The 19,247-nt window shown below is 42.0% G+C and overlaps 1 protein-coding gene across 5 annotated transcripts in view; it reads right to left on the bottom strand.

The window, feature by feature from the left end:
* The window catches only part of nhsl1b (NHS-like 1b), a 110,750-nt gene that overhangs the window by 18,036 nt on the left and 73,467 nt on the right, over nucleotides 1–19,247 (bottom strand). For 4 of the 5 annotated variants that reach the window (XM_040125252.1, XM_040125253.1, XM_040125256.1 and 1 more), the window contains exon 2: nucleotides 3,933–4,085. In XM_040125252.1, the coding sequence (XP_039981186.1) occupies nucleotides 3,933–4,085 (153 nt within the window). Of the gene's footprint in view, nucleotides 1–3,932; nucleotides 4,086–8,266; nucleotides 8,456–19,247 lie in introns of those variants that run through there. The other variant, XM_040125254.1, reaches the window with a different exon arrangement.

The raw sequence follows: 19,247 nt of genomic DNA, 5'->3' as shown, positions 1-19,247 counted from the left end.
TTTGAAGACTGTGATACAGAACAATTTTTACCATTTGGAGAAACAAACATATTATCAGAAGTCAATTAATCATACAACCTCATTATGTACTTTGCCCTTTGACTATTTCAACACACCCAAGGATCACTACAAACGCCTGCTCTACCGATCTCAAGGAATGCACTACGTACATCGCACACACAGGCTAATTTGTGGATAAAGTACTCAGAATAAATCGGCCAATAATAATGCTGAAAAAATGATGTGTGAAATATTTTTTAAGACATAGCTGTGTAACAAGTATTCACTTTACAAGATATAGAGTACGGTTTTGTGTGTGTGTGTGTGTGTGTGTGTGTGTGTGTGTGTGTGTGTGTGTGTGTGTGTGTGTGTGGGTCGGTCGGTCATGGGAGTGCAGTCCCGGTTGGGCGCTGCCAAGTGCTGCTCACACCTCCTCTCGTCACCACCTGCTGTTATGTGGTTGTGATGCATGTGTGTGTGTGTGTGTGTGTGTGATAAGACGAGAGTTTATAAATGAATGTGTATGTGTCTGAAACCAGAGGAGGGGGTATCAGTTTCAGTCTGTCACACACAGATGGCAGAACTGTCCCCCTCTCCTCTATCCCCCCTTTCTCCCGGGGCATTTAGCACATCATCTCCCTCGTTCACTCTCCGCTAATATATCTGATAGTGTGTCCTTTCTCTAGAGTTTTAACAGCTAATTATATTAGCAGTGTTACTTCTGAAGCACCAACTAAAACACACAGCGGTGAATTCTCTCTGCTTTTAATGGAGCCTGTAGCCTGCAGGATAAAGAAGCCTGACAACCCGTGAGGGGAAACCTTACATGTATCCATTTAAATGAAGCAGATAAGCATGCATGAGTCTTTTTTGTGTTTCCTTATGTGTCATTCATACAAATGTAAAAACCCTCCTGGCCAGTCTTTTATCCCTCATCTTGGGTATTTATTCGGTATGCGATGCACAACCAAAACCGCTTTCGGTGAATTACATATGTGCACCGAAGCACACGCACATCACTTGAGCCTAGCACCTCAACGATGCAGCTTTTGATCCCTTTTATGTGCCATTTATCTCCATAGTTAATTACAGCCCATCTCTACGGAGAGACACACCAGCGCATGTATAATACTGTCAGTTAATGGGTCCTAATGGGGTTGGCAGACATAGCTACTGTAACAACAAACTGATGTGGCAGCGGTGTGGAAGAAGGGATCTGGAAAGCATGATGATAATGAGGATGAGGACGGGGAGCGGAGCTGTTAAGATGATTGGTCTTGCATGATCGGGGACGGTTGATAAAAGAAATAAGCTCTGATGAGCTGAGAGCTGCCTGTTGCTAGGCAGAACTGAAGGGAGGGGTAAGCCAGGGAGGAGAGGCAGAAAGAATGAATGACGCTGTGCATAAAAATAACAGAATTATATGAACAGGGTGTAATGTATCTATATCTGTATTCGTGCTCTGAACAGACACCGGAAATGCACATAAGATAGTCACTGAAATGGTGGTGCAATGTAATGTTAAAAGTGAAACACTGCACCTATTTGGAGCCTGAGTAAGCTGTCATAAACCACAAAAAATATTTTTCAAACATAATTTGATCCTGGTTATGTGTCCGCCACTTAGCAGGGAACCTATGAACTTGTATGTCTCTTCCTTGGTGTTCAAGCCAGCACATATCAGCATTTCTTGTGCAACTTTTCTTTAAGTTAGTCAACTTAATTTTCAATGCTACACATGAGGCCGATGATGATGATTATACTGGTGAATTGTCTCCAATTCTCGGTCAGACTTAACTTGGATTCAGAGGGCAGTATAAAAATATTTCTTTTATTCAGAGCCTTCCGGCATAAATTAACAATGTCAAATAAAATAGTGCCCCCTAGTTATCACTGGAATTACATCATTGATTAAACTTGTGGACATTTCTTGGGATATTATACAATAATCATACGTCTGTTATGTAACTTCCCTGATGTATTTCGACCTGCTGGCACGTTCTCTGTTACTCATGAGCTGCCTGCAAAACCTTTGGTGCTAAACACAAGCTTAAACCCCACGTGAGTGTGTGAGAGGAACAAAGAGCGTGCACGTTGCCATCTGACTGGTTATTGATTATTCTGCTTTGCAGAGCAGAAAGCAGACTCATGTACCTCGCAATGGTCATGCTGTGGGCACTGAATTTAATGACTCGTTACATGTAAAAGAGTCTATTATTCATAAGTAAATCACTGACGTTTAATTGCCTCAGAGATAGCTGTATCACTGTAATTGGAGATAATGTTAAATAAAACTGTCATTACTATTAAAGGACTAAATTTATATCCCTAAGGTTGGGCTCTAACTAGGTGTGTCACCCCCACTCTCAGCTTCCTGGGAGTGGAGCAGGAATTTAAGAGCTAAAACACACGTCAAGACTCCAATGGAAAGCACAGGTGCTCCCATTGGACACCTGTTGGCTTTCAGTTAGAACCCCTGGGGCTGGGTGGTGATGACAGGATGCAGGGAAGGTGACAGGATGGGGGGGGTTGCATTACTCCCACCTTCCAGGTGGTGTTTATATGTTTGCGTACCTAGCAACATCAATATTATAGGAAGTAATATGCAACAGCAAACAGCACAGGGGTTAAACAATGGGAAAGACAAAGAAAACCTCCTGTGTGTGTGTCTGTGTGTGTGTGCATGAGTGTGTGTGTGTGTGTGTGTGTGTGTGTGTGTGTGTGTGAGTGCGTGGGTGGGTGTTTGAGCAGGTGACTAAGGCTTTTGCCTCTTCCCCATTTATCTCTCTTTCTCCCTTTATCTCAGTGTCTTTTTTATCTGCTGACACACAAGGCCAGCCCAGCACGTAAACAACAAGCCTTTTACTGTAACACACACACACACACACACACACACACACACACCCTTCTAGGCCTTTTCTCATACCTTCCTCTCAAATCCTTATCTGAGAAATGGGTGAAAATGCAAAACAGGTGCCAGTATTTACTGGTATTCCCACTTCCTGTTATGGGAAAGTTGCAAGTTGTTGTGACTTGTATCCCCATGTTTGTTTGACAACAAGGCTGTATCTATTCTCGTCTAAGTGTACTGGACAAACAGGAAGAAGAGGATCTCACACTGTCGTGTTGTTGGCTAAAGACAAATTACGAGTTCAGACATTTTTACAGTGCTGTGGACAAACATTTTATGCCGGGGTTTTCACCTTGATGCCAGGACTTCGCAGTGACTGGTGTGATGGTATCTAGCAACATTCCCACGAGTGATATTTGTCAGTGTGTACATTTTGGTTGATTCGCCTGATAGGGAAATTCTGGGATTTGACCCCTGGGATTTGAACTAGAATTTCACTGAAACACTTGAACACTTGAGTTGTAGCGATTAGTGGATTTGGTCCGGTTTGATAATCGATTAATCGTCACTGTCACTTGTCAACAAAAAATAAACTTGGGCATTTGGATTGGATTGGATTTGCATTCTGGGAAATTGTAATGGACATTTTCCCCACTATCTGACATTATGTAGACCAAGTAATGAATCCATCAATCCCAAAAATGATCTGTAGATTAACTGATAATGAAAACCAAATTGTATACTGACCCTTTTTTAAGCAGGGTTTGAAACCATAAATAAACTAAACAAAAAATGATTTGAATTCCTCTATGTAACCAACAGATATATATATTTTTTTTTACAGATGATTAGACTAGGGCTGTAAAACAGTCAACATGTACGAAGTGGCTAATAAATTCTCAAGCTGTGGACTGCTGGCTAAGGATGTGTGGTTTCACTCCTAATGTTGTTAATATTCATCAAACACAGGGAACACCTTCTCGCAGCGCCTTCCAATTGATTCCTCTAACCCTGATGTTTTCTGTGGTCATGCTGGATCCTGTTTAAGTTTGGTTAGTGGTCCGTTTTGAATGATCCTTACCTCGCAGGGCGGTCTTGAGGTTGACTTTGGCCTGACGGTGCAGGTCTTCTACGCAGGGTGGCCTGTTGCCTGGTAGGAAGACGTTCTCCTGCTGGTGCCACGGAGCCGTGTAATGAACTGTCCACTTGCTCTCCTCATCCAGGTTAGACACCGCTGCAGAGACACACAGAGCAGGTTATGGAAATTAGTTTTATCTTACGTTATCTTTCAAACTTTATTGACCGTAGTGGATCCCCTGAAGGATACTTTTCTGCATCATTCATCTTCTACAGAACACTATTGTTGTCAAATTTAAAAAAAAAAATGGATCGGAGAATGTCCTCTCCAAGTAGAACTGGCTTTAGAAAGGGTTTGTTTATATTTGTAGAGGAAAGGGGAAGGGGAAGGAGAGCGAGGTGCTTTGTATCGAGGTGTCAGTCTCCACACCAACAGCATGACACTTATCTGAGACATTGCTCAGTTAGTAGGCCACACACCTCAGAGGGAGAGCGACAAACTTACTGAAACAACTTGGAGGGAAACACTGACCAGAAGATATCAAGCAGGGTACCTTATTCTTATTAAGGCAGAGTAAGTCCATTTAAAAAACAGTAAATCTTTGTGACAACACTTCTAACAAGAAACAAAGCTGTTTGTCATTGTATACGCGTTCTATATACAGTACATTAAATATCTCAGTAGCACTCATTCAGTGGGTTTAACCTCAAGCTAGATCTTAACACCATTCAAAGTCAGGTGACACATCACGGAACACAACATACACAACTAGTTAAGTTGAATGAAATCCCACGAAACGGAGAAAATTACACATTTTATCTCATTCTTTATAACTTTTTTAATTCCTAGAGCACTTCTCTCAACCAGGCATGATTGATTAAGTAATAAGTATAAATAAGGGTTTATTCTCATGTGGCATTTGTAAGCCGCTGTAGTAAATGGCTGAGATTCTAATATCAATTTATTACAACACACACACCACCCAAAATTAAGGCTTACCAAGTGAGCGAATCCAAGCCAAAGTTGGTGATCGTGGATTTAGTACTATTTCCATTTAAACAGCCGAAAGTTAGTCAAGGCCGCTATCTGTGTGTGTCTGTCGTGACCAAAACAACATGTCCATCTGCCTGGTAGAGAGGGAGAAGTCTGGAGGAACCAGGAGGAAGGGGATGGGTCATGAAAAAGGGTTGGGAGTGTGTGGAGTGTTTTTGTTTGAGGGTTTTTTCACAGGTGCTAATGAGCCATAGTAGAATGCATGCCGAGTGTGTGTGTCGGGGGAGGACGGAAGCCTCCGAGGTAGAGGTAACAGGGTGCGGGCGTACGACTGCAAATTAGTCGGTGGGGAAAGTGTGATACAATGTGTAATTGCTTTGATTCCCAAAAAACTCCTGACAGGCTTCAACAATGAGCATTTTAAAAAGCCCTTAAGTGATCAGTCCAACTTTACTTATATGTGACCATAAGAGGTCTGCAACCTAATGAGTACAGCAATGTTGATCATAGTTTTATAGATGGATTTATAGGGGACAGTGCAGTGTGCAATTTCCTGCCGCTGCTGGTAACTAATAGCACCTTAATGTCTGCCTCTACCGTTTCTTTGAGGAATGGGCGGCTATTAATTGCTTCTCCAGCTGAGAAGAGGGGGCATTGTGTTTATTCATGTTCCTCCTCACTCCGTCACCAAACACTTTCTTGAGTTTTTTCTTCCATCATCATTCTATCTCTGCTCTCTCCTTTTTCACTTCTGCCACTACTCTGAAATGTCCCATTTGCATTTGCTGCATGCTGAGTCTCGTAAGACTACAAATACCACACATAGACAGCAAGCCGGGTTCAAACAGTGCTTGTTTGCTTGACACTATTACAACACAATATGGGTGAGGTGTACCACCTCAGGCAATACGACTGTAGCATATGTTCGTGACTGATTGGTAGCCATCTCAATTGAATCAACCTCTTTAGGGCTGCAATAAACGTTTATTTTCTCTATTAACTAATCTGCAGATTATGTTTTTGGATTAATTGTTAATGGTGTATTATATGCCAAAAAAAACCCAAAGGTCACTGTGGTCTACCCATGTCGTTACACATGCTGTCTTGTGCTGGCACTGGTCAGAATAATCAATCAAAAACATCATGAGGCAAAACTTGCCTGACAACAAGTTTGGACTGGAGATCTGCACAAGACCAACACACAAGGCTACACATACCACATTACCACAAACCCCACTTACACACGGTTTAGTCGTAGCAGTATATGATAACGTTAGGCTTGCAGCAGGTTTGAATCCACCTCAAAATAAGGGCATATCACAATATGCCCTTGAGCAAGGCACAGCCATGCCCAGCTTCTGTATGAATAAGAGCACACCCTTAAATCCTTTGACTGGCCAAATAAGGACTATAAATACTCAATTTCTTTCAAACCCAATTTTAAATTTTCTTGCTCTCTCACACTCACTCAGCACAGGTAGCCCTCCCCCACCCCCCATTTCTGACTATGGGGTTTGAATAGACCTCAGTCAGGCTATAGGCAGACCAAGGACATGGGGACTATGGACACAAAGCCTGTATTGTCCTTCTGCATCAGGCTCCACATCAGGCCTTTCAGTGCCACAATACCCCCTAGCCCCTCATCTCACTCACACTCTCTCTCACAAACACACACACACACACACACACACACACACACACACACACACACACACACACACACACACAGGACTATGGCGCGAAAGTCTTTCAGAAGCCCCCTAATCCCTGTCAATTGACATCTCAGCTCTCCCTAGGCCCATTAACAAACACAGACTGAGGGCAAACAGGCCACTGAGAACTCGGAAAGATACAAACAACCCACAAGGTGCATTAGAGATAAAAATGAAAAAGGCTGCATACAGTAATCACTGGAAAAAACATCTGCAAGCGCACATATGAATGCCGTGGGTATTATCTGTAATGATTAATAACAGTGATCAGACTGTATTGACAGTATCTATGTTAATCGTGAACTGGGTCCCTAGTCCCCCCAACCAACATTAAGTATTAACTATCATGCATAATACAACTTTCTGTGTTTCATAAGGGTCAACATGACCTCGGTTCAGGTTAGTTTTTTAAATATATACCATTCATTATTCCTATACAAAGAAAGATTTGGTCAGTTGTGGCCCACAAAGAAAATTATGCTCCTCAAAAGGGATAAAAATGTGTAAAATCCTCACAATTAAGAGTTAATTTGAGGAAATAAGCCTCTTTACAGGCTCTCTTGATCATGTAAAATCTGAAAACAAACTGTTTTCTACCTGTCACATTTTAAATGGTACAATATAGACAATGTCCCCTGAAAGACCAATCTTAACCTTAGACCAAGAAAAGCTTCGATCCCTTGGTGACATGGACTAATTGATCCAAACTGACACCCACTGAAAGCGAGTAGTGCTCAGTTAGGCGTTTACAGTACATCCTCCTGCAAAATAAAAGCACCGGACTGCAGTGGAGCGCCAAGGTGCTCAACTGAGGAGCAAAGTGCAGGCCTGTGCAAGATGGCAAGATAAGAAGTACAGAAACGCTGAGCTAATGATTAACATCACCACCTCAGCCTTGACTTCAACACGCATACACACACAGGCTATAAATATACCTGAGATTAGATTTTGCACAAACAGCTTGCCCTGCATCAAACAGAACTTCCTTACTTGCCTAATACACAGCCCTTGATTAAATAATAACCTTGGAGCATTAACAAATCCTCTTAGCCTTCATCGTACAGAGAGATAGTATAGCTTCCTTTAATACCAAGCTCAGGTTGGCTAAAAAAACTTTATACCTAAATAAAGTAGTTGTGATTTTAAGTGCCTCCAGCTGCCACCTTTACAAATGCTGCCGGGGCATTTACTGCTAATAGTTGTCAGCTCTGTGAAGTCTTGGCCCAGTCGTTACCTGGTAACAGGGTGAAACAGAGGGTTGTGTCTAGGCTCAGCAGAGGCAGCAGAGGAGGTAGTACACCCACAGGAAACTATTAGTTGTAATGTATAATTATTTACATATCATTAAGGCTGCTATAGTTCCACTTTTGATACAGAAAAAGCCTTAATGAGGTGATGAAATTGGTTAGTTAAAATAGCGGAAACAAATTGAAAGCTGTAGGAAAATTCAAGCACTCACACCCCTTATATTATCCCTGTCAAAATGATGCAAAACAAGACTGGGAAACTAATTCAGTGTTAATTCTAACTAACTGCTGTTCACTTGTTCTAGTTTTAATGTGGGAAAATATGTCCAAACCACTTAAAACACACATTATTAAACAGCAATGAACAGAAGTAAAAATACCTTACCCTTCCTTTTGAAGTATTTAATCACAGATTTTAACGAGGTCCCAATAAACACCATTATTCCCGTTGAGTGTTTGCGTCTCTCACTTGAAAAACAAGTGCCCTAATGAGGCACAATATCCAGGGAATAAGACAGAAGACGGGACGACGGAGTGCTGGCGCTGGCTCTCCTCCGCTCACATTCTCACTACCCGGCTGAGAGTGTGTGAGCGTCTACTACGCTGACAATGAGCCTCTACTCCTATCTGTCTTTCTAAACACACACACACACACACACACACACACACACACACACACACACACACATACACACGGTCCACCACTCCCCCCATCACCACCACCACCACCACTCCTCCCTTAGGCAGTCCAGTCCTCAGAGAGAGAGAGAGACACACACACACACAGCGGGAGGGGTGTAGGACCGGCCCCTCTGTTCCTCTGTGCTTTGGTTACCAAGGAGTTCTGGCTGCCTCTCCCTTTATTTCTCATCATCAGTCGTTCTCTCTCTCCGTCTTTCTCTCTCTCTACACTCCTTTTCTTCAGAGTATAGCTGCAAGTTAAACCTGCGTTATCAGAACAAACAGGCACACTTGTGCTATTTTGCTACGAGTGTCGATTCTCATTTCATTCCATAGCTCTCTCTCGCTTTCTTTTCCTTACTTTCTACCCTGCTCTGCTCTTGGAAAAGTAATCAGTGCACTGCCTCTTTCACTGCCACGACTGGCTCATCTGGGGAATAGTTATGCATCTAATTAAACTATCAGCCACCCCTACAGGAGCACCTTGTACATCCATGTGAGAAAAAAAAATCTTTGAGCTCTTCACAAGGTATTCTCGGGAGGATGTAGATTCAACCTGCATGAAAAGTGTAATGCAAACAGGAAAAATCATTACACACAATACATCACACTAATGCACAGACAGTTAACTACCTCTGATCTCATTTTGCACCATTTTATGTTTTGTAAAACACCATAACTGAAGAGGACTAGAAAGATTAATTCCAGGTTTTCAGCTTTCTAAGGTGTCTAACAACCAGAAAATGGATTATGCTTTTTATCTCTCTATAAATCTCCTTTTTGACTTTTCTCTGGATGATTTCTATCAACCCTTCTTCCTCTGTCTGATCATTCCCAGCCTGCTGTGTGTGCACATGGCCACCGAATCTGTGCCACATGAATATAGATCACATACAATCCTCCCATTGTCCAGTCCACTCACAATCAAGCAAATACACACACACACACACACACACACACACACACACACACACACACACACACACACACACACACACACACACACACACACACACCAGCACCCACCCATTCAAAGACACACAAACACACACACGCTCGCGCAAACTTGTAAGTGCAGGAAAGCCCCTCCCACCATATTTCTTTTCAGCCCAAATGGTGGTGGGGGGGATGGGGTGGGGTGGGGTAAAATAAGAGCCTGAATGGGAGTGCAAATGATCCTTGAATTTGTGGAGTAAAAGGGATTTCCCCCCCCCCCCCAGACCTTGCTCATCTAAATCTTTCAGTTCCGTCTCCGAGGTGCTGTTTGGATTTGTCCGTGTGTATATTGTGTTTAGTAACATTCACTTTTTATGTCTACTGTATGCTGTTAAGTGTTTGTTTGCAGTATTCATTGGGCACTCTTCTTCTTGAGTTACGAAGCTCTGAATGTGGGCAATATGTCTCTGTAAATGTCATGTGCTTCCTGAGAGTCAACCTGTGTTTGACCTTTTCATAAATCGCTGCCATTTTCGGTTCAGAACTTTCCATCAGCTTTTACAAAGACATAGGTCCATACACTTCCCTGCTACACTGTAGACTTATACCAGATGTCCAGTTCATCACTGAAATGTCGCTGAAATTTTTAAACCAGAGATTCAACAAAGCAGGTGCCACGAAGTGTTGTTATTTTATAGGATTTTTTTTAATTTTTATTAGTTCACCCTATTAAATGGTAAATGGACTGCACTTATATAGCGCGGTGCACCTATCGACCACCTAAAGCGCTTTACATTACATGCTGCATTCACCCATTTGCACACAAATTCATTCACACACACACACACTCACACATACTCATGGTAGGGGTTCAGTATCTTGCCCAAGAAAACTTTGACATGTGGAGCGGAGGAGCCAGGGCTCGAACCACCAATCTTTCAGTTGGTGGATGACTCGCTCTACCTCCTGAGCCATAACCACCCCTATTAAAATGTTTATGTATAACCTACAATTTAGAGTAATATTCAAGCACGTCTGTCAGTAAAATTTAGGTTTTTACATGTCACCACCATCCTACAGTACTTATAAAAACCAAATATGAAACCACCATTTCATATTAAAGTTGAGCACTGTTAGACACTTTAAACTAGTACCAAAACAATTAGCCATTTAATCATCATCATCATAACAACATGAATGGTCATTGAAGGTATTTCTCAAGCAAAAAAGGAAAATATTTACTGTGTTCAGGTCCCCAAATGTTAAGACCTTCTACTTTTCTCTGTTTTATATCATTGTAACATTCTGGACAGTTTGTCAGATAAAATAACCAATATGAAGACGTCACCTTGGGCTCTGGGAAATTTTGGGTGGTGTTTTTCAATATGTTTTTTGACATTCTATAAACTAAACAATTATTTGATTAATAAAATACAATTATCTGCAGGTTAAGCAATAATTAAATGATCTTTAGTTGCAGCACTACTTTAAACCCAGGTTAGGAACAATATTGACCCATTCAAGTCGGCAGTGGAGTCGGTGTGAAAAGGTTGAACCAAAGTCCTTCTCCACGTGTCCAACTTTTTTCATTTCTCCATGTTTTGTCAGTAGCTTCTGTTTGGCTCGTATCGTACCGTTTGACACGCGTGCAGTATTAGGATAATTGATGCCGACCCAAGCAGCATCACTCATTAAAGAGCCTATTGTTCTCAGGACAGTGTCAACATGCACTCACACTGTCTGACAGACAGGTCGACAATTTAATCTGCTGAAGGAGGGGTTTCAAATCTAGGTCACCTCCAGGATTAGGGCTATCTATCCATTCAGTCGTACGTCCATACAGCCTTCCGCTCATTCATCGAAGAATGAAAGCCCCCAGGATGCCCCAGCCCAAACAACATACATTTTTCATCTGTTACTATATACTTAGAGCAGCATATGAATGAAGCGGGCAGATTCAGTGGATGAGGCTTCGACCTCAGAGGAAGAGCTAATTTAGCCTGGCAAATATCAGAGATGATTTATTTTGATAGTGGTTTAAAATCAATCCAAATGATATTAGCCCTTGATTATATAGTTAATAAATGTTGATTACATAAGCAGTGGCAATATTTACAATTTAGACATCATCATTAATGTTACATATGAGAAAACATGCATGAAGAATTCATGGCTTTAGCTATGTGCAAATACTATTCTTTAATTCTTGCAAGATGAACCGAAAGCGATTTCTTGACACAATTGCAACTGGCTTCAATTCTGTGGGTTTCTAATCTGTGCAGAACCTGAAGACAGGATCGAGCAATTATTTGCATTCAGACACAAAAATCTGAACACATGTTCATTAGTATTAGGCCCTACGGCGGGACATGCAATTATCTCTTCTTGTAAAACGACCAGCAGTGTGTTCACAAGGAGAAGGCGGTGACAGAAAGAAAAGGGAAAAGGAGAAATTAGGGCGATGTGAATAATTAACAGGTCTTTTTTGAAATGGGTGTTGTAATTAAAACTCAAGGCGGTAGAGTGATAATAAAAAAGAGAGACTGATGAGGGAATCCTAGTCTTCCTCCTGTCATTGCTTCGTCTTCGTCTCCTCCGTTCCATTTTCACACCTCATTTGGATCTCCCATCAACCTGGCAGAGGCAGCTACACAATCTCTCACACATACCCACCCTAGTTTTGAATTAATTATTCTTTTTATATCAGACTGTTTAATTTTACTCCTATTCCCTCCATCTCCAGTTCTATCATTTGATCAATCCCCAAAACACACATGCCTCCCCCTTTTATTCACTACTGTAGGCTATCAAACAGCCATTCAAATTCCCAAAGTGTTTGAATCTGGCATCTACACAGACAGGCAGACAGACAGACAGACAGACAGACACACACACACACACACACACACACACACACACACACACACACAAACACACACACACACAGACACACACACACACACACACCTACCCCTTCATCTGACAGGTTTCAGCTTTTATTGTCTTAATTAGACTTAAGAAGAGAGAGCCAAGCTGACCCTCTAAAACCTCTCAACTCTACCTGATCCGCTAATGTCAAATCTCTCTCCCTCTCTTTCCTCCCTCTCCTTCCAACCGCTATTTTCTTTTCTCCTCCTCTCCTCTCTTTCTTGTAGACATAACCACTTTCATGACTGCTAATGTAATCTAGCCTGTATTGATTTTACTCTCCCCTCTTACTCCCTCTCTTTCTTTTCTTGTGTTCTCTTGTTCAGGCTCTGCACACCTTCCCCCTCGGTTGGTATAAAACCTGGGAGGTGGAGGTAAGCAGGAAAGTGTGAGGAGTGGAAAACGGGTTCGAGTATTTGTTTCACATGAGGCACACTCAAATAAATTGGCATTTGCGTGCACGGAATGTCGCCCCAAGTAGCAGAGTTGTTACAAAGTCACTAGAACTGAACGTGAGTTGATTCAAACAGAGGCAGTGTTGTCAATGGAAGGTCGCAGGTTTGAATCTGTGAACTTGGCATGAGCGAACAAAAGGCACTAATTTTTCCTATAACAATTAAACGTGAAGTTTACTCCAAAATTAAGACAAAGAGGCATTTCCAGCAACAAAAAAGATGTGAGATTGCTATTTAGCCTAACAAGCCAATAATAATGTCAAAAAGGGAAAGGAAGCAGCTCTTCAAATTCGCAAACCCGTTAGCAACAAATGATTCATATTTGTACTTCATGTGACTACAAAAATGTATAAAATAATAATGTATACAATAATAAAAACTAACATAATACTACTAATAAAAACTAAATAGTTTGGACTTGGATGGTTCACATAGAAAATGTACCAAAGATCCTGAAAAATGAATAAATAAAGACTATACATCATGTTTCTCTTTCATCTCCCCCTTTTCCCCTTTTCTGTGAATGAAAATCTATAATTTATAGCATGTAGAGCAACGTACTTGCTCCCCCCTCTCTTTCATCCCTACATCTCTATGAATGAAAGCATAGCATCAGGGGTCAATGGGAATCCGATCACTTTGGTCTTTTCCCTGGGATATAGAGCAAGGCATGAATAATCTATCAGCAAAGAGTGAGGGGGAGAGAGAGGAGATGGTACGGTATCATGAAGGGTGAGGGGTTAATGATCATACACCATATATAAATTTGTCTGTAAATTGTAATGTTATTGCAATTTACAATAGAATTTTCAAATATGGCATCAATAGTCCTCAGTCTTGACAAGAAATTAAACTGCTGACATTGTTTGATGTTCTTGAGTTGTGTCATTTTAAAAGTAAGGTCCGTAAAAACAAATCTGTAATCTTTACAGATCTATTAAATGGAAACAGCATTAGTAGTTTAATATAGTTGTGTCGTGATGATGTTGATAAACCCCAAAGATTGGTCGGGAAATGGTACACGTGCATAAGAAGGAGACAGCCCTCATAAATAGGCAGTTAAAAGCAAAGTTAAACTTCAAACTCCCTCCTGAATAAACACCAGCTCCCACTCAAACACAACACACACTCACAATCACACACTGAAGCCATGGTGACAGAGAGGCTCGGCTGAGTCAACAAGCTGTGATAACTGTTTTTCTGGCGCTAATGATTTTAGCATGGGGTAAAGTTCCCGCGCATCTCACACACTAACACTCACACACACACACACACACACAGACACACGCATGCACGCTCACACACATTACGTTCAATAAATTCCCGAACTTGTTGTATGACCTTTTTCTGACACCAAACTCATGCTGTCTTCCCTTCAGGCCTCCTCTGTCTCTCTCTTTCGGTCTCTCTTTCTTCTGTTGCACTTCTGTCTGTTCAGCAGGCAGAGGTTACTGGGTAACTCCAACCCCCTCCCCAATCCCCCTTCAGGTCTTTCCGTATGACCTACTCCATTGAAGCAGCCGGGATTCCTTCACACACACACACACACACACACACACACACACACACACACAGATACACACACTATACAATCACATGGACAATCTCACCATCCCACAACTGCTCTCATTTAATCGCAGTGTGCACGTACACATTCAGACAGAAAAAAGATGTAATGGTTGGCCTTCACATACACACAGCTCACCCATCAACTCTCCATTTATTCTATGACTCAGTTTGGCCGACTGTCGTCAATGCAGACAGCATGAGAAAGTCTCTTTTCACTGTGTGAAAGTCAATGGGAAAACAGCTTTTGTTATTTGGTGGTTTTCAATGAGCCCATCAACAGTGTATTAGCATGATTACATGCGGAATATGGCGGGGTTAAAAGAAGTCGGACTGAAGGGGGTGTCTGGGACAAATGTACTTCAAGCTACTGTAGAGGCTCAAGACAAGTGAAACTTTTCAACAGGCACTTATAGCACTGGACTGGTCGATTTTATGAGAGTTCAAGTTTGCACTGAAAACCACTGCATTTTATATTTGTGTCTGTGTGTAGGCTGGGTTATTCTTCTCAATGAAAAGCAGAGGGGCCTCCCTCTAGGCTGCTCCTCCTTTGTGATCCACGAGAAAACCCACCGAGTCCAAGTGACACCCTGCAAACTACGCCCTGAGCATGCACACACCATTACTAACAAAACCAGACTCCGTTCTTTGTTTGCCTGTGTTTTCTGTTTCACAGGCATATGTATCCTAGCCTTGATGTGGTGACATGTATATTTTTGTGTTCTGTTCAAACACCGTGTGGCTGTTCTCACACAGCTTGATGTGTGTAAATGTGTACAAATCGGAGAAATGTCTTTGAAAAAGGGGCAGCACAACACTTATCTGGGTTGAGGAACAACAAAGAAAAATGGAGATGGTATCAAAAGCAAAACTTTGCACAAAGATTTCCCCCCCCAAAAAAAAGGGCAAGAGGAAAGAGATAGGAAGCGGAGTTTGAATCCACAAAATGTTGAAAGATTCTTTGATGTAGCAGAGGCAGAGCCAATTTGGTGAGTAGCGATGCGAGTCAGGATAGAAAAGGCAGCGTTTAGAGGGACAAAAGAAATGATAGAGGAAATAAAGGCAGCTGGGAGAGAAAGGTCGGGATCAGCAGATTAAGCAAAAAGAGAGAGAGAGAGATAGATGGGAGTGTGAAAGCAAAACATCCATAGGTAGACAATCACTAAAAACAGATATTATACACAGGAGAACAAACATAGAAACATGCACAATGGCCCAACAGGCTTGGCGGTCACGCCTAATTTTCTCTCCCCTGGCGTCTGACCCGGGCGCTCCCTACCAACCCTCTTTGAAATTCAAGCCAGGATAAAAGAGAAAGAAAGACAGTGAACACAGACAGAAAGTCGTATTACATGTGGACAGAAGAGACCGCACTATCGTCTAGTCTGTACTGAAAATCATTGTTGTGCATGTCGTCTTTGTGCCTCATCATGGTAGTGAAACAAAAACCGACTAAGAAAAGCCTAAAAACAAAGATCAGGTCAACTTGTAGCAAAAGCAGCTGGAAGAGCATAATCTGACAGGGTGGCGTGCAACCGTTATATAAGTCCTTTTCCTTGCAAGAAGGAAACTTTTTTAACCCAATCTTAGCTTTAGCACAATAAAAGGCAGGTCACTCTTAAAATGTACACGCCTGTTGAGCAGGGATTTAAATGCCTTTATTTTACGAGCAAGCTGATTTGTACGCCTGAGCTTTTGGTGCCTTCAGGGAGGGTGGCACTTTTGTTGCTAACTTGAAGTGTTTTATGTCCCAGTCAGGATGGGTTTGAATCTTTAAATCTAATGCAATCTAACCCCAGTGGCTGGCCGTCCCCCCCTGAAGTTCACAAGGCAATAAGTTGAAACTGAAATGGGCCCGTTGGAAAGTGGAAAGTTTGTAGGTTGGCGGGACAGCATTCAGTGCATGTTTTCCTGCTGTTTGGAAGGACTTAGGTATGTTAAATCAAGTGGAAAAACACGTTTTTTTTAGCCACGCTAGCTGCATAGCTCAATGGATGGCAATCTCATTCAGCCAGTCTGTTGCACAGTTAGTCCACCACTTGGGTCCAGACTGAAAGATCTCAACAGCTATCAAATGGACTGCCATGAAATTTGGTACAGATATTCATGGTGCCCTGAGGAATTTTTTTCTCTCAACTATATATATATATATTTTTTTTTTTTTAATTCTGGTCAAAATTCCCTTGTCCTTGTGTGTGACACACCATGTTTGTGTTTTGCCATAGCTGAACAGCATTGTGGCTGGACAGCAAGCAGGTAAGTCTTTCAGTGGTGACCTTGGCTTAAGCACCCCCCCCAAAAAAAGGAAAAGGCCATTTCCATCAATTCAGCGGGTTTCTTACCATTCGGTTATTCAAATAAGCTATCCCTGTTCTCAGTTCTGACTAGGCAGCTGCAACATATGTCTGACATGCTATCAAAAAATAATTTCCCAGTGGAAACCATGCAGCCACTGGTAGTGTAACATAAAGACAGACCCCTGGCAGCCCTCAGACTACATCAGGAGCCATTACCATCCAGCCATGCTGTCTCCACTACTATCGACTCCTGGCCCTTCTCACTCTCCAGTGGAACCCTCCAAGGACCCATCACATCAATAACCACAAGGCGTAAGTGTGTTTGTGTGTGTGTGTGGGTGCAGTTAGTGTCCTAGGCATGCTGATAAGGGAGGCTCACATCATTCTGCATGCTTCTGGACGTACAAGTTTTTGTGTGAATGTTTGCCTGCAGCTGTTTCGACAATCTACTGCATTCAGACAACAGACCTTGTCAAATGTATTAATCTAGACCATAAAGTGAATAATAAAGGCCTGTAAGAACTGTATTATATCCCTGTACCCTTTATCTTTTTGGGTCTTTGTTTCTGCTTTTGACACACACACACACACACACACACACACACACACACACACACACACACACACACACACACACACACACACACACACACACGCTCTTGCACATACAGGTTAAGAGACAATGCATGTGCCTATAGTCTATATGCATACAACCATGTAACCAACATTATGTTGGCTGCCTCGCTGGTTTTCTGACCTACATTTCAACACCAGGGCTGTCTGTTCCTCTCTCCTAGGGGCCAATGTGTGTGTGTGTGCGTGTTTTCCTCCCTCGTACTGTATAGCAGCACACAATCATTAATCCAATTTTATAATTAACTTCAAACACAAAATCCCATAAATCCGACACAAATATACAGATACGACACACTGTGGAGTGTTGCACTTGTAGCGGTCCACTGTGTCCACTGTGTGTATGTGTGGGTGCTTTGGCAATACCAGAGTTTAAAGCCTCCCAAAAAAAAAAAAAAAGACTAAATAAATAAAAAAATCACACATGGCCTAATGAAAAGTGGGATTTGAATCTGGAATATTACTTCATTTACTTTAACAATAAGATTCATTAGCATATTTCACTGCATATTTTACACTGAAGGCATTCAGCTGACCATCAGAAAACAAAAAGTGATCTACCGAGATGACAGAAGGGTCAGTTTAACTGCCAATCACCAGCAAAACACACAATTTGAGATGAATGTTCCTATTTTTATACAGCTGTACACATGAGCTTGGGCAAAGTATACAGTAGTGTGTTGCTTCTGCTGTTACCATGACCCTGGTGCTTAGCTCATGCTGCTGACGTGAGGGTCTTCACGGATTTAGACACAGAAGCACAGAGACAGACTGAGCTAATTTAGGCTAAGTGCCTCCAGTAGCTCAAGGGCACAAAGCAACAAGCCACCTGGGGCAAACCTGCATCACAGAGAGGAAAGCTGAATGTGTGTGTGTGTGTGTGTGTGTGTGTGTGTGGGTGTGTATCGGGCAGACTCAGGGATACCAATGGGAAGTGGGTTACAGCCATATGAGCTCGGAAGTGTAAATGTGTGGTTATATACAGTCTCTTCACTACTGGGGTAAAATTGACAATGTAGTGTTTGAGCCATTTCTCACATCACCTCACTTCTCATCAGCAACAACAGTGGGTCATTTTGGTGTGTGTGTGTGTGTGGGGGGGGGTTACAACACCAAAGCATCCAATCAACAATCAGAAATATAACCAATTGCCTAATGACCATACATATAGGAAGCAAGCAAGACGATCAGCCTCGAGGTGTAGAACTGAAGTTGGATGCGAGTTCTGGTGGGTGGTATTGATTACTGTTAATAACAAATACAATTACAACGCATCACTGCATTTGGCTGTGTTCACAAGGCCTATAACATTGATCCAATTTATATCTCCTCTCTGTTAGTTGCTTTGTTAGAGAAAAAACTTTTCACATGACGTGAAAAGTGAGACTGTCGACCAAAGTAAACTCACTCAGTCGAAATGAAATGAACGAGATCCTCAACAACTTTTAAAATTTAAAATTAATATTCTGTTAACTGCACCAACAGCATGTGGGATTTTAATAGCACGTGGATCTGGCATGACAACTTATTCAGTTCAACAGTTGCTAGGAATAATTTTGAACTCTGAGAGCTGACTCAGGGTCTCTCAGCAAGTCGCCGCCCAGGTGAACCTCAGTTGAACCAGACAGTCTAACATCACCTGCAATTTGGCTGTTTTCTGTCGTTCATCTCTGTGGCTGTCATCTACGTCAAGGACCGCCAGGTATTTTGGCAAAACAAGAAGCCCTGTATAAGAATTTGGGGCGCCAATTTTGCTAACAATTAATTGCTAATGATTTCACAAAAATGCACCTACTCGTTTATTCATCAACTAAAAGAAGCAATTGGCATCACAATTGTGTAGTTACCCTGGTTTGCTGAATCTGGCTTG

The sequence above is a fragment of the Xiphias gladius genome, chromosome 4, assembly GCF_016859285.1.
Source record: "Xiphias gladius isolate SHS-SW01 ecotype Sanya breed wild chromosome 4, ASM1685928v1, whole genome shotgun sequence".
Classification (NCBI taxonomy): domain Eukaryota; kingdom Metazoa; phylum Chordata; class Actinopteri; order Istiophoriformes; family Xiphiidae; genus Xiphias; species Xiphias gladius.
The sequence above is the reverse complement of the archived record's forward strand: the minus strand, read 5'-3'. Positions and strand labels throughout refer to the sequence as shown.